This window comes from Coregonus clupeaformis, chromosome 16 (assembly GCF_020615455.1).
Source record: "Coregonus clupeaformis isolate EN_2021a chromosome 16, ASM2061545v1, whole genome shotgun sequence".
NCBI classification, from domain to species: Eukaryota; Metazoa; Chordata; class Actinopteri; order Salmoniformes; family Salmonidae; genus Coregonus; species Coregonus clupeaformis.
The window spans coordinates 51,511,954-51,528,785 of NC_059207.1; the positions used below are offsets into that span (position 1 = coordinate 51,511,954).

General features: G+C 41.6%; 2 protein-coding genes across 4 annotated transcripts in view; one reads left to right on the plus strand and one right to left on the minus strand.

Annotated features, from left to right (window-relative positions):
* The window catches only part of LOC121585086 (A disintegrin and metalloproteinase with thrombospondin motifs 12-like), a 48,580-nt gene extending 47,325 nt beyond the window's left edge, over positions 1–1,255 (minus strand). Inside the window, exons 1-2 of the mRNA XM_041901442.2 lie at positions 919–1,255; positions 245–606 (exon numbers count right to left, since the gene is read on the minus strand). Coding sequence (XP_041757376.2) covers positions 245–606; positions 919–1,036 — 480 coding nt within the window. The 5' untranslated portion in view covers positions 1,037–1,255. The remainder of the gene's footprint in view (positions 1–244; positions 607–918) is intronic.
* LOC121585085 (glycerol-3-phosphate acyltransferase 3-like) overlaps positions 1–16,832 on the plus strand; it is a 34,913-nt gene that overhangs the window by 5,225 nt on the left and 12,856 nt on the right. The window contains exon 1 of one of the 3 annotated variants that reach the window (XM_041901440.1): positions 9,254–9,329. The exons of the other annotated variants lie outside the window; for them this stretch is intronic. The gene's annotated coding sequence lies outside the window, so the exon portion shown is untranslated. Of the gene's footprint in view, positions 1–9,253; positions 9,330–16,832 lie in introns of those variants that run through there. 3 annotated transcript variants of the gene reach the window in all.

The following is a 16,832-nucleotide window of genomic DNA, read 5'->3' on the forward strand; positions in this document are numbered from 1 at the left end:
TTATTGCCAGTACAATTTAGAAGCTTTGACATGCATCTTCCAAACAGCGGCTGAAGGGCAAATGCGATCTATTGCCAATGTGCAAACGCTCTCCATACTACATCCGCCCGATATATCATGTATACATCGGGCCGACGTAGGCGAGATTTATGTGTGCTGTATGGGTATGTCTTAAAATCAGACAACAAAATTAAAGATGACATGGAGTTCAATTCCAAATATGGTCAGTATCCTGGTTTCTTACCAAGCCTTCACAGGTGCTGATGGCGGCTGTCCCGCGCGCATTAGTAGGATCAGTCACTGTGCCGATCAGGTGGCAGGCGTTCACCCCTGTGGTACGGTGCTCAGTCCGGTTCAGACTCCCGTTTCGCCGCTCTAGAATATATTCGTTCGACACCAAATAGTTGTTGACTGTTAGATTGAAAACCAAATCGCGGCCCTTGTAGTTCACCTTATAATAAACGCGTCCCTCCAAAGCCCCCAAGTCTCGCTTGTGCCGCACGCGCTCAAGGCGGTGTGCCAGAGAGTGGGAGAGAAACTGTCCATCTCTGTCAACTTTGACTGGATGGACCATGGACACATCCGACTGGGACTGGAGAAAGCGACCTGAGGATAACATGGAAAAGTAATAACATTAGGCCAGTTGGATAAGAATAACCACTACAGTGAAATGATCCAACACCTACAATATAATTTCCAGATCAATCAGTTAATCAATTATCAAATGATAGATTCATTGATCAACCTGCCACTCGGCTAAAATTATGCACAGATTCATGCACTAACCTTGCAATGACTAACTACGATGTGTGCGGTTGCATTGAATCTATGCATGCAAGTGAAATTGCAACAATAAAATCGCAACATTGTTGCAGTTATTATAGCTTAGGCTAGTCGTAACAACTGAGACACACTGACCGTGTTCTTCGTCTGGAGAGAGGAGGCTGCCAGGCAGCGAGAACTCGACATGGCTGGCAGACAAAAACAAAACAGAATGTAGCAGAAAAAGAACCCGGCTCACCCGCGGACATCGCATATTTCATCTAACCAAAATCAAGAGATTTAAAAACATTCACTGGCATTGAAGTTTCAATTGTGCTTTAGAGGCGGTCCAGCGACATATTTGTTCCATCAACGGCCAGCGTCATTATGATAAGGAGGAAAACAGGCTGCATCGAAGAAGACCGGTTATAGACTATAGAAGAACATGGTAAAAGTGGGAGAAAGCTCCAAGTTTGCGAGGGGGGAGGAGTGTTCTGAGGCTAGTGTCTCGTTTCTTTCCAGGGGCGAGAGGGGAGCAGGAGCAGCAGTGTGGTTTGCAGCTGCGACGCAGTGGGAGATAATTCAAACACAGAATAGGCCATGGGTTGGCGACAGGCGGCCCCGGGCCAAAACCTTCCCAATAGTGATTTTTTTCACCAATAATATAGTAAAAATAATAATAATAATCAGGAAATCTGTTCCAAGTATATCCTACAAATAAAAAGAGAGACATTTGTGATAATGTCTCAATGTAATCAAGTGAGTAAATTATTATGTTGTTTTCAAATACAATCTCTTTTTGGGCTTACTTGTGGTCAATTTGCTGGGTATACATTTTTATAATTATGTTCCGGCCCTCTGACCATCCGCTTGGACAAAAATCGGCCTGTGACTGAATCTAGTTGCCTACCCCTGGACTATGCTATCTTCTCCCTAGCCAAATAATGGACTAAACGTTACTCCTTATAGTCCTAGGACCTTACATTTCTGTTTAGAGGCGAATTGGCTCTGGAAACCAAAACAGCCAAATATTCCATCTAAACGTGAATCGATTCTCAATTGCGGTATGGTTCTAGAAACATAAAGTCCTCTACTTTTATATCACATCAAAATAATTTCACAAAATGCAAAATATACACTTACTGTATACACCATTTTAACCGGTTTTAACACATTTGCAGCCGATAGTATTTTTCAGTGAGAACACATTTGTTCAGAGACGCAGATAGCTAATTAGCAAAGGTACGCCACTGTATTCCGGCAGTTTTTCGTAAACAAGTGCTATAACATGGGAAAATGGCTGTGTGAGAACCCTAACCCTATAAAGGTTTGTAGTAATTTAACCTTTATTTTTTTTGAAAATTATTTTTTACTGATATGAAAGATATGTTCCTTATGTTTCCAAAACAGTGCTGCAAGCGATGCATTTTAAGGAGCGTCGGAGCTCTTAACAAAACACCCCATCCAGAAAATACAATCATCAATAAGCACTAAAGGCAGTTAGAGTCTATGAATGGGTTATCTCCTTTAGAGAGTAACCCTGCAAACTTCCCGCTCTAAACTGTTTATTCAATATTTCATTTTAATTCGATGTCTAAGTAGGCCTATGATAACTATGATAAGTAGGCCTATGATAACTGTGTAAAATTGCTTCCCAACATACTCACCTGTCTGGGGAGCCCCACCTGTTTTGAGCGCCACATTTTTAGCACAGCAATAAAAATAATAATAATATATATATATATATATATATATATATATATACATACACAGTTGAAGTTTACATACACTTAGGTTGGAGTCATTAAAACTCGTTTTTCAACCACTCAATGGTCATTTAGGCAGGTTACCTTCACATTCTTGGGCACAGGGTGTCTGCTTGAAATATGTAGGTATTACAGACACTTGCCAGTTGGTCCGCGCATGCTCTGAGTACACGCCCTGGTAATCCGTCTGGCCCCGTGGCCTTGTGAATGTTGACCTGTTTAAAGGTCTTGCTCACATTGGCTACGGAGAGCGTGATCACACAGTCGTCCAGAACAGCTGGTGCTCTCATGCATGCTTCAGTGTTGCTTGCCTCGAAGCGAGCATCAGAGCTGGTGTAGTAGGATTCAATCTTAGTCCTGTATTTGACGCTTTGCCTGTTTGATGGTTCGTTTGAGGGCAAAGCGAGATTTCTTATAAGCGTACGGATCAGTTTCCTACTCCTTGAAAACGGCAGCTCTAGCCTTTACTCCTCAATGCCATTGGATGAATCACAGAACATATTCCAGTCTGTGCTATTAAAACAGTCCTGTAGTGTAGCATCTGTGTCATCTGACCACTTCCGTATTGAGCGAGTCACTGGTACATCCTGCTTTAGTTTTTGCTTGTAAGCAGGAATCAGGAGGATATAATTATGGTCAGATTTGCCAAATGGAGGGCGAGGGAGAGCTTTGTATGCATCTCTGTGTGTGGAGTAAAGGTGGTCCCGGCCACTAGGAGCGCCCCTTCTGGATGAGCATTTACTTGTTTGCTTGTGGCCTAATACAGCTCGTTGAGTGCGGTCTTAGTGCCAGCATCGGTTTGTGGTGGTAAATAGACGGCTAAGAATAATATAGATGAGAACTCTCTTGATAGATAGTGTGGAGTTGTCTCGAGATGGCTATGCATATTAATGGCACCTCTCCCTCCATCGAATACAGTCAGTTGACGTCAACAACCCTCATCCAATATTCAAAAAAAGGATTACAATACTGAGATGTATCCACCAATCCAAGGAAAGGATAGGCGGGAGCTAGACAGCCTGCTGTGCCGCTTTGTGGACAATGACTCCCATTGTTAGGGCGGAGAGACATGTATCTTGTTAGTATATCCATAATCTTTGGATTTATCAATATAATATTTGCTTGAGAGTGTAGACGTATAGACATGACCATGCGTACACTCAGTGCCAAGTGGTGGAGTAAAGGAACTGCTTGTCAAGTGTAGAATAGGGAAAATATATGGTGAAAATGTGTGAGAGTAGGCCTAATAATTAAATCATTTTCCGATTTAAATTGTACTTCCATTGTGAATTCATGCAACATATCTTGACAGGCTATTTATAATTTCACCACATCAGTACATTTGTTACGATAATAATCCATATAAAGTACAGTAATTTGTTAAATTATAGGTAAGTGTAAAAGTGAAACCATTGTTGAAATACGATAAAAGACTGAGATAATGGGAAATCGAATGAGAGATGGCTGATCTTACTCTGTTGGAAGATTTGGCAGAAGCTGCATTTCATAGAGAGAGCATTTTTAGAGACAGGTAGGACTTTTTTTGTAGAAACTACAGATTGGTATGGGGAAACGATATTTGATGAGCCAATCTTCTAGAATCTTTGCGAGGATTAAGATCTACTTTAGAAAGGCAAACACATGCCATTCCGCTGCACATCAAAGTGCTATCCAACCTCAGGTTTTTGGTAACGGCCACTTCAGCCGGAGCATGCCGATAGGCATCTCACATCCATCAGCAAAACGAACTGTAACTTACAATTCCATACACCATCCCACAACAGGTTGAAGTCAAGAGGGGTTTCTTTACCAAATGGGTTCCCAAATAATATAAACGCAGCGATAGATGGCACCCACGTCGCCATAAAATAATCATCCCAGAACGAGTTTAACTATGTGAACAGAAAAGGCTTCCACTCTTAATGTGCAGGTGATAGGTTATGTGATGCGCAAAAAAACGCAGGCAGTTTGGAACAACTTAAAAATTAGACGTTTGAGAAAGATAGATGAATATCTAATTCTGATGTGAGACTGTGAGAGCTTGAAAAAAACGCTGCTCAATGTGGTGGCAAGATGGCCAGGTGGAACACATTACTTGTTCATTGTGCAGAACAGCAATGTTGGCCTTTACGCCTACAGGAGGGAGCTGTTGAGGATGGATGGCTTATTGGTGAGTGTTGCCTGCTCATTTGACGTATATTTGCCATTGCTAAAGCAACTTGAATTGTCCTAATGGTCTTCTCTTTGCAGCTATGTTTTCATTTTTACTGGTCAAACCACAACTGAAGAAGCCAAATAAAACATTTTGGTTGTACCCAATCTATGACACTAGCACCTCTACTTCAGTCTCGAAAAATTATTTTTTTCTTAGCATTTTGGCGTTGTATATTCCTCACGAGCTTTAAAAGGGATGATTTTGACCATATATGGTTAATTAGGGGCATTTCGAAATGCAAATAGCCAAGGTCATGCACGAGCACTGAGGCTGAGAACAATATTGGTATTTATCAATGGTTATACAACGGGTGGGTCTAATCCTGAATGCTGATTGGTTAAAACCGCATTACAGCCGGTGTCTATTCCACAAGTTACTACCAGCTAAACCTATGATGTTAAAATGCCTATTTACCCTGTTCCATCTGACTGCACAATCCACTGTCTCATCAGCCCAGCCAGGCAATTTATAAATTTGATCTCCACTATAAAATGCATCTAGACATGATCTCACATTTCTTTTAGACTAACATTTAGTTTTCAACAGCAGAGGTTTGTATAAACCTTGCTGTCTGTCTCTCCGACATTTGCAACATTGTTTCAATATTCAAATTCGATCTCCAGATGTCATATAGTAATGAAAGAGTCGGGATGAGACAGACAGGCAGGCAGCTTTTCTCAGCCAGTCGAAATCATGAATCAGCATAATCTTTTATGGATATACAGTATCAGTCAAAAGTTTGGACACACCTACTCATTCCAGGGTTTTTCTTTATTTTTAACTATTTTCTACATTGTAGAATAATAGTGAAGACATCAAAACTATGAAATAACATGTATGGAATCATGTAGTAACCCAAAAAGTGTTAAACAAATCAAAATATATTTTATATTTCAGATTCTTCAAATAGCCACCCTTTGCCTTGATGACAGCTTTGCACACTCTTGGCATTCTCTCAACCAGCTTCATGAGGTAGTCACCTGGAATGCATTTCAATAAACAGGTGTGCCTTCTTAAAAGTTAATTTGGGGACTTTCTTTCCTTCTTAATGCGTTTGAGCCAATCAGTTGTGTTGTGACAAGGTAGGGGGGTATACAGAAGATAGCCCTATTTGGTAAAAGACCAAGTCCATATTATGGCAAGAACAGCTCAGATAAGCAAAGAGAAACGACAGTCCATCATTACTTTAAGGCATGAAGGTCAGTCAATACATAACTTTTCAAGAACTTTGAACGTTTCTTGAAGTGCAGTCGCAAAAACCATCAAGCGCTATGATGAAACTGGCTCCCATGAGGACCACCACAGGAATGGAAGACCCAGAGTTACCTCTGCTACAGAGGATAAGTTCATTAGAGTTGCCAGCCTCAGAAATTGCAGCCCAAATAAATGCTTCAGAGTTCAAGTAACAGACACATCTCAACATCAACTGTTTAGAGGGGACTGTGTGAATCAGGCATTCATGGTCGAATTGCTGCAAAGAAACCACTACTAAAGGACACCAATAAGAAGAGACCTGCTTGGACCAAGAAACATGAGAAATGGACATTAGCTCGGTGGACATTTGTCCTTTGGTCGGGAGTCCAAATGTGAGATTTTTCGTTACAACCGCCGTGTCTTTGTCGTTGAATGGATGATCTCCATATGTGTATTTCCCACCGTAAAGCATGGAGGAGGAGGTGTTATGGTGTGGGGGTGCTTTGCTGGTGACACTGTCTGTGATTTATTTAGAATTCAAGGCACACTTAACCAGCATGGCTACCACAGCATTCTACAGAGATACGCCATCCCATCTGGTTCGGGCTTAGTGGGACTATCATTTGTTTTTCAACAGGACAATGACCCAACACACCTCTAGTGTAAGGGCTATTGTACCAAGAAGGAGAGTGATGGAGTGCTGCATCAGATGACCTGGCCTCCACAATCCCCTGACCTCAACCCAATTGAGATGGTTTGGGATGAGTCGGACCACAGAGTGAAGGAAAAGCAGCCAACAAGTGCTCAGCATATGTGGGAACTCCTTCAAGACTGTTGAAAAAGCATTCCAGGTGAAGAGAATGCCAAGAGTGTGCTATTCTGTCAAGGCAAAGGGTGGCTATTTGAAGAATCTCAAATATAAAATATATTTTGATTTGTTTAACACTTTTTTGTTTACTACATGATTCCATATGTGTTTTTTCATAATTTTGATATCTTCACTATTATTCTACAATGTACAAAATAGTAAAAATAAAGCCTTGAATGAGTAGGTGTGTCCAAACTTTTGACTGGTACTGTATACAAAGAAATACCAACAGAAAACAGGTAAAAGGAAATGAAGTGCAGCTAGTTTGTTGTCTTTCCAGCTTCAATTTGAAGTGATTGTGTTAGCTGTGTTGTTGACTAGCTCCTCTAAGCAACAGTGTCCTGACGAGAGAGTGACAGTACAGGTGCATCAAAGCTGGGAACGAGAGACTGAGAAACATCTATCTCCAGGCCATCAGACTGTTAAATAGTCAACACTAGCCGGCCTTCGCCCAGTGCCCTGCCCTGAACCTTAGTCACTGTTCTAGCCGGCTACCACCCGGTACTCTACCCTGCACCTTAGAGACTGCTGCCTTATGTACAGTGGGGGAAAAAGTATTTGGTCAGCCACCAATTGTGCAAGTTCTCCCACTTAAAAAGATGAGAGAGGCCTGTAATTTTCATCATAGGTACACGTCAACCATGACAGACAAATTGAGATTTTTTTTCCAGAAAATCACATTGTAGGATTTTTTATGAATTTATTTGCAAATTATGGTGGAAAATAAGTATTTGGTCACCTACAAACAAGCAAGATTTCTGGCTCTCACAGACCTGTAACTTCTTCTTTAAGAGGCTCCTCTGTCCTCCACTCGTTACCTGTATTAATGGCACCTGTTTGAACTTGTTATCAGTATAAAAGACACCTGTCCACAACCTCAAACAGTCACACTCCAAACTCCACTATGGCCAAGACCAAAGAGCTGTCAAAGGACACCAGAAACAAAATTGTAGACCTGCACCAGGCTGGGAAGACTGCATCTGCAATAAGTAAGCAGCTTGGTTTGAAGAAATCAACTGTGGGAGAATTATTAGGAAATGGAAGACATACAAGACCACTGATAATCTCCCTCGATCTGGGGCTCCACGCAAGATCTCACCCCGTGGGGTCAAAATGATCACAAGAACGGTGAGCAAAAATCCCAGAACCGCACGGGGGACCTAGTGAATGACCTGCAGAGAGCTGGGACCAAAGTAACAAAGCCTACCATCAGTAACACACTACGCCGCCAGGGACTCAAATCCTGCAGTGCCAGACGTGTCCCCCCTGCTTAAGCCAGTACATGTCCAGGCCCGTCTGAAGTTTGCTAGAGTGCATTTGGATGATCCAGAAGAGGATTGCGAGAATATCATATGGTCAGATGAAACCAAAATATAACTTTTTGTTAAAAACTCAACTCGTCGTGTTTGGAGGACAAAGAATGCTGAGTTGCATCCAAAGAACACCATACCTACTGTGAAGCATGGGGGTGGAACCATCATGCTTTGGGGCTGTTTTTCTGCAGAGGGACCAGGACGACTGATCCGTGTAAAGGAAAGAATGAATGGGGCCATGTATCGTTAGATTTTGAGTGAAAACCTCCTTCCATCAGCAAGGGCATTGAAGATGAAACGTGGCTGGGTCTTTCAGCATGACAATGATCCCAAACACACCGCCCGGGCAACGAAGGAGTGGCTTCGTAAGAAGCATTTCAAGGTCCTGGAGTGGCCTAGCCAGTCTCCAGATCTCAACCCCATAGAAAATCTTTGAAGGGGAGTTGAAAGTCCATGTTGCCCAGCAACAGCCCCAAAACATCACTGCTCTAGAGGAGATCTGCATGGAGGAATGGGCCAAAATACCAGCAACAGTGTGTGAAAACCTTGTGAAGACTTACAGAAAACGTTTGACCTGTGTCATTGACAACAAAGGGTATATAACAAAGTATTGAGAAACTTTTGTTATTGACCAAATACTTATTTTCCACCATAATTTGCAAATAAATTCATTACAAATCCTACAATGTGATTTTCTGGATTAGTTTTTCTCATTTTGTCTGTCATAGTTGACGTGTACCTATGATGAAAATTACAGGCCTCTCTCATCTTTTTAAGTGGGAGAACTTGCACAATTGGCTGACTAAATACTATTTTCCCCCACTGTACATAGTCATTGAACACTGGTCACTTTAATAATGTTTACATACTGTTTCACCCACTTTATATGTATATACTGTATTTTAGTCATGGCTCATCCTATATAACATATTTGTTTATTTTTCTGAATTGTGTGTATTGTTATTTTTTTATTGCTAGATATTACTGCAGAAAGCTAGAAAAACAAGCATTTCTCTGCACCTGAGATAACATCTGCAAATATGCGGATATTACCTATAAACTGTTATTTTATTTGGCCAAGGGATGGCGCTGTTCTACCTGACAGCGCGCTTTTACTACAGCGGTGGCTTGCGGTCTCAACCTCAGTCACAGTTATTTGTATGAGTTCTACAGCAGGGAAGGGCATGATAGTATGGACTGGAGTTTGACAGGTAAGATCCACAACGCGCCGGCCTGAATATCAGGGAAATAACTTTGTTATTGTCCAGCCAGGTCTTGAAAATTCGCCCACGGTTTTTTGTCTAGCGATTTGGTGAAGTTGTATATTCATTGTATGTTTATATGATTGCCTATTGTTGTTGAATTGGGTTATTGGTGACGTGCGTATATGTTGCTCAAGCTCAATCAAGTTGGTAGGCTTTCTTTGAAATGTCATTGCCCACTGAGCCTACCTACATTTGTGAAAATCAAATGTTGAGCTTCTTTCTATCGCTTTTGAAATTGTCACGTGTTGCTGTTATTTTAGACATGCGCCTTGGATGTGTTGAACGCTCATTTTGCGTTTGATCAAATAGTACACTTTCTATGTTATTCATATATTTGTTTCATTCTGCTTTACGTAGTCACACACTTACCTGCTGTGAGCCCATGTTCTGCCTTCTTCCTGAAAATCAGGGTTGTATCATTTTCTTCCTTATCTAGCCTATAGTTAAAGGGATAGTTCATCCATAAACCGAAATGACAGATTGGTTTCTTTACCCAGTAAACAGTCTATGGACAAGACAGCGATCCATGCTTTGGTTTTGTTAACCTGGCCACTGTCTCCAAAAGCTGACTTTTCTAGCATTTGTGGCACAAATCCAATGCAAGTCGATATCTCTTAGTATTTTTCATATTTCATGTCAAACGCTTGCCCAAGATGTACTCCTTTTAATGTCCTATTTGCCTTAAATGTTATGTTTGTATTTGTATTTATTACGGATCCCCATTAGCGTCTGCCAAGGCAGCAGCTACTCTTCCTGGGGTCTAACCACAATTTACATACAATAAAACAATACATAACACAACACCTTATTACACACTACTCTACCATAACATATTTACAATACAAAATCAATAATACAGCAAAATAACAATATTAACATGTGTGTGTGTAGAGTGTGTGTGTTAGCATGTGTTTGCGAATGCTGTGTGTGTGCCTGTGTGTGTGTGTGTGTGTCTCTTCACAGTCTGCGCTGTTCCATAAAGTGTAGTTTTCTGTTTTTTAAATCTGATTTTACTGCTTGACTGAGTTACATGATGTGGAATAGAGTTCCATGTAGTCCTGGCTCTATGTAGTACTGTGCGTTTCCCGTAGTCTGTTCTGAACTTGGGGACTATGAAGAGACCTCTGGTGGCATGTCTCGTGGGGTATGCATGGGTGTCCGAGCTGTGTGCCAGCATTCCATACAGACAGCTCGGTATATTCAGCTTGTCTACACCTCTTAAAAAAACAAGCAGTGATGAAGTCAATCTCTCTTCCACACTAAGCCAGGAGAGACTAACATGCATGTCATTAATGTTAGCTCTCCGTGTACTTTTAAGGGCCAGCCGTGCTGCCCTGTTCTGAGCCAACTGCAATTTTCCAAGTCCCTCCTTGTGGCACCTGACCACACTACTGAACAGTAGTAAAGGTGCGACAAAACAAGGGCCTTTAGGACCTGCCTTGTTGATAGTGTTGTTAAGAAGGCAGAGCAGCGCTTAATTATGGACATACTTCTCCCCATCTTAGCTACTGTTGTATCAATATGCTTTGACCACGACAGTTTACAATCTAGGGTTACTCCAAGCAGTTTAGTCACCTCAACTTGCTCAATTTCCACATTATTTATTACTAGATGTAGTTGAGGTTTAGGGTTTAGTGAATGATTTGACCCAAATACAATGCTTTTAGTTTTGGAAATTATTAGAACTAACTTATTCCTTGCCACCCATTCCGAAACTAACTGCAACTCTTTATTAAGTGTTGCAGTTATTTCATTTGCTGTAGCAGCTGACGTGTATAGTGTTGAGTCATCCGCATACAGTGGGGAAAAAAAGTATTTAGTCAGCCACCAATTGTGCAAGTTCTCCCACTTAAAAAGATGAGAGAGGCCTGTAATTTTCATCATAGGTACACGTCAACTATGACAGACAAAATGAGGAAAGAAAATCAAGAAAATCACATTGTAGGATTTTTTATGAATTTATTTGCAAATTATGGTGGAAAATAAGTATTTCGTCAATAACAAAAGTTTCTCAATACTTTGTTATATACCCTTTGTTGGCAATGACACAGGTCAAACGTTTTCTGTAAGTCTTCACAAGGTTTTCACACACTGTTGCTGGTATTTTGGCCCATTCCTCCATGCAGATCTCCTCTAGAGCAGTGATGTTTTGGGGCTGTCGCTGGGCAACACGGACTTTCAACTCCCTCCAAAGATTTTCTATGGGGTTGAGATCTGGAGACTGGCTAGGCCACTCCAGGACCTTGAAATGTTTCTTACGAAGCCACTCCTTCGTTGCCCGGGCGGTGTTGTTTGGGATCATTGTCATGCTGAAAGACCCAGCCACGTTTCATCTTCAATGCCCTTGCTGATGGAAGGAGGTTTTCACTCAAAATCTCACGATACATGGCCCCATTCATTCTTTCCTTTACACGGATCAGTCGTCCTGGTCCCTTTGCAGAAAAACAGCCCCAAAGCATGATGTTTCCACCCCCATGCTTCACAGTAGGTATGGTGTTCTTTGGATGCAACTCAGCATTCTTTGTCGGCCAAACCGAATCTGAGTTGAGTTTTTACCAAAAAGTTATATTTTGGTTTCATCTGACCATATGACATTCTCCCAATCCTCTTCTGGATCATCCAAATGCACTCTAGCAAACTTCAGACGGGCCTGGACATTGGACATGTACTGGCTTAAGCAGGGGGACACGTCTCGCACTGCAGGATTTGAGTCCCTGGCGGCGTAGTGTGTTACTGATGGTAGGCTTTGTTACTTTGGTCCCAGCCTTCTGCAGGTCATTCACTAGGTCCCCCCGTGCGGTTCTGGGATTTTTGCTCACCGTTCTTGTGATCATTTTGACCCCACGGGGTGAGATCTTGCGTGGAGCCCCAGATCGAGGGAGATTATCAGTGGTCTTGTATGTCTTCCATTTCCTAATAATTGCTCCCACAGTTGATTTCTTCAAACCAAGCTGCTTACCTATTGCAGATGCAGTCTTCCCAGCCTGGTGCAGGTCTACAATTTTGTTTCTGGTGTCCTTTGACAGCTCTTTGGTCTTGGCCATAGTGGAGTTTGGAGTGTGACTGTTTGAGGTTGTGGACAGGTGTCTTTTATACTGATAACAAGTTCAAACAGGTGCCATTAATACAGGTAACGAGTGGAGTACAGAGGAGCCTCTTAAAGAAGAAGTTACAGGTCTGTGAGAGCCAGAAATCTTGCTTGTTTGTAGGTGACCAAATACTTATTTTCCACCATAATTTGCAAATAAATTCATAAAAATCCTACAATGTGATTTTCGGGTTTTTTTTTCCTCAATTTGTCTGTCATGGTTGACGTGTACCTATGATGAAAATTACAGGCCTCTCTCATCTTTTTAAGTGGGAGAACTTGCACAATTGGTGGCTGACTAAATACTTTTTTCCCCCACTGTACATAGAAACACTGTCTTTACTCAAAGCCAGTGGCATGTCGTTAGTAAAGATGGAAAAAAGTAAGGGGCCTAAACATCTGCACCTGGGGAATTCCTGATTCTACCTGGATTAAGTTTGAGAGGCTTCCATTAAAGAACACCATCTGGGTTCTGTTAGACAAGTAACTCTTTATCCACATTATAGCAGCGGGTGTAAAGCCATAACACATACGTCTTTCCAGCAGCAGAATATAATCGATAATGTCAAAAGCCGCACTGAAGTCTAACAAAACAGCCCCCACAATCATTTTATCATCAATTTCTCTCAGCCAATCATCAGTCATTTGTGCTGTGCTTGTTGAATGTCCTTCTCTATAAGCATGCTGAAAGTTTGTTGTCAATTTGTTTACTGTAAAATTGCATTGTATCTGGTCAAACACCATTTTTTCCCAAAGTTTACTAAGGGTTTGTAACAGGCTAATTGGTCAGCTATTTGAGCCAGTAAAGGGGGCTTTACTATTCTTAGTGGAATGACTTTTGCTTCCCTCTAAGCCTTGGGGCACATACATTATAGTAGGCTTAAATTGAAAATATGGCAAATTGGAGTGGCAATATCATCCGCTATTATCCTCAGCAATTTTCCATCCAAGTTGTCAGACCCCGGTAGCTTGTCATTGTTAATAGACAACAATAATTTTTCACCTATTCCACACTCACTTTACGGAATTCAAAATTACAATGCTTGTCTTTCATAATTTGGTCAGATATATTTGGATGTGTAGTGTCAGCAATTGTTTCTGGCATGTCATGCCTAAATTTGCTAATCTTGCTCAAGCAATTGAACAATTGTATGGTTGAGAGGGATGAGGCAAAAGGAAAGGCAAATAAGTCTGGTTGCACAACCGATTGGCAAACGTATTGCAAATTGAGAAATCATGTGACTAAACTGAATAAAAAGAAGAAGAAACAACACTATGAAACAAGGATAAATGACATAAAGAATGATAGCAAAAAGCTTTGGAGCACCTTAAATGACATTTTGGGAAAAAAGGCAAACTCAGCTCCATCATTCATTGAATCAGATGGCTCATTCATCACAAAACCAACTGATATTGCCAACTACTTTAATAATTGGTTTTGTGATGAATGAGCAATCTGATTCAATGAATGATGGAGCTGAGTTTGCCTTTTATCCCAACATTTCATTTAAGGTGCTCCAAAGCTTTTTGCTATCATTCTTTATGTCATTTATCCTTGTTTCATAGTGTTGTTTCTTTTTATTCAGTTTAGTCACATGATTTCTCAATTTGCAATACGTTTGCCAATCGGTTGTGCAACCAGACTTATTTGCCTTTCCTTTTGCCTCATCCCTCTCAACCTCATCCCTCTCAATTCCTTGAGGTAAACTGACTTTGGCAGCCAAAACAGCCAAATACTTCATCTAAACATGAATGGATTCTTAATTGCAATACGGTTCTAGAAACATAAAGCCCTCTACTTTCATTTCACATCAAAACATTTTCACAAATGCTAAATATACACTTACTGTACACTGTTTTAATACAGTTGCAGTCGACACTACTCAGTTACAACACTTTTCTGGCGTCCTTCCGTTACGAACAGGTGTTCGGAGACGAGATAGTTAATTAGAACAGGTGGTCGTGCCTCTCTTCTGCAAACAAGCGCTGTAACATGGAAATATGGTTGTGTGGGAATCCAAACCCTATAATGGTGTGTAGTAATTAAACCTTTTGTTTTATGAAAAGTATTTCTTGATTATATGAAAGTAAACTTCCAAAGGTTTCCAAAACCGTATCGCAAGCGAGGATTATTAACGTGTAGACAGAGCGTCGGGACTATTGTACAGTACACAGTCCCACGCCATCCTCAATGCTTCAACTGAGAACCAAAGAGGGAGTCCTCTTTGGTGAACGAGAGCTAGTCCAAAGCATCATTGATCAAATCATGGATTGCTGTTTTACCTTGCCCATAGACTGCTTACAATATGTAATTTGGTTGAACTATATCTTTAACTGTAGCAATTGAGGTAGTACTGTCAGATATTGAACCAGCAACATCCTGAACTCCTGTGTCATAAAAGACCAGGCAGCATGCCAGACTGGGCTAAAGTACACTTACAGTGCCTTCGGAAAGTTTTCAGACCCGTTGACTTTTTCCACATTTTGTTACGTTACAGCCTTATTCTAAAATGGATTAAAGAAATAAAAATCCTCATCAATCTACACACAATACCCCATAATGACAAAGTGAAAACAGGTTTTTAGAAATCTTTGCTAATTTAATGAAAGTAAAAAACAGAAATACCTTATTTACATAAGTATTCAGACCCTTTGCTATGAGACTCGAAATTGTGCTCAGGTGCATCCGGTTTCCATTGATCATCCTTGAGATGTTTCTACAACTTGATTTGGAGTCCACCTGTGGTAAATTCAATTGATTGGACATGATTTGGAAAGGCACACACCTGTCTATGTAAGGTCCCACAGTTTACAGTGCATGTCGGAGCAAAAACCAAGCCATGAGGTTGAAGGAATTATCCGTAGAGCTCCGAGACAGGATTGTGTCGAGGCACAGATCTGGGGAAGGGTACCAAAACATTTCTGCAGGATTGAAGGTCCCCAAGAACACAGTGGCCTCCATCATTCTTAAATGGAAGAAGTTTGGAACCACCAAGAGTCTTCCTAGAGCTGGCCACCCGGCCAAACTGAGCAATCGTGGGAGAAGGGCCTTGGTCAGGTAGGTGACAAAGAGCCGGATGGTCACTCTGACCGAGCTCTAGAGTTCCTTTGTGGAGATGAAAGAACCTTCCAGAAGGACAACCATCTCTGCAGCATTCAAACAATCAGGCCTTTTTGGTAGAGTGGCCAGACGGTAGCCACTCTTCAGTAAAAGGCACGACAGCCCGCTTGGAGTTTGCCAAAAGGCACCTAAAGACTCTGACCATGAGAAACAAGATTGTCTTGTCTGATGAAACCAAGATTGAACTCTTTGGCCTGAATGCCAAGTGTCACGTCTGGAGGAAACCTGGCACCATCCCTACGGTGAAGTATGGTGGTGGCAGCATCATGCTGTGGGGAAGTTTCTCAGTGGCAGGGACTGGGAGACTAGTCAGGATCGAGGCAAAGATGAACGGAGAAAAGTACAGAGAGATCCTTGATGAAAACCTGTTCCAGAGCGCTCAGGACCTCAGACTGGGACGCAGGTTCATCTTCCAACAGGACAACGACCCTAAGCACACAGCCAAGACAACGCAGGAGTAGCTTGGGGACAAGTCTCTGAATGTCCTTGAGTAGCCCAGCCAGAGCCCGGACTTGAACCCGATCTAATATCTCTGGAGAAACCTGAAAATAGCTGTGCAGCAACTCTCCCAATCCAACCTGACAGCGAGGATGGGAGAATTCTGCAGAGAAGAATGGGAGAAACTCCCCAAATACAGGTATGCCAAGCTTGTACCGTCATACCCAAGAAGACTCAAAGGTTGTAATTGCTGCCAAAGGTGGTTCAACAAAGTACTGAGTAAAGGGTCTGAATACTTATGTAAATGTTAAATTTCAGTTTTTAATTTTTAATAAATTTGCAAACATTTCTAAAAACCTGTCTCCATAGAATAACTCTGGAGCTCTGTCAGAGTGACCATCGGGTTCTTGGTCACCTCTCTGACCAAGGCCCTTTCCCCCTGATTGCTCAGTTTGGCCCGGGCGCCAGCTCTAGGAAGAGTCTTGGTGGTGGTTCCAAACTTCTTCAATTTAAGAATGATGGATGCCACTGTGTTCTTAGGGACCTTCAATCCTGCAGAAATATTTTGGTACCCTTCCCCAGATCTGTCCCTCGACACAATCCTGTCTCGGTGCTTTACGGACAATTCCTTCGACCTCATGGCTTGGTTTTTGCTCTGACATGCACTGTCAACTGGGGGGACATTATATAGACAGGTGTGTGCCTTTCCAAATCATGTCCAATAAATTGAATTTGCCACAGGTGGACTCCCAAAAAGTTGTAGAAACATCTCAAGGATGACCAATGGAAACATGATGCACCT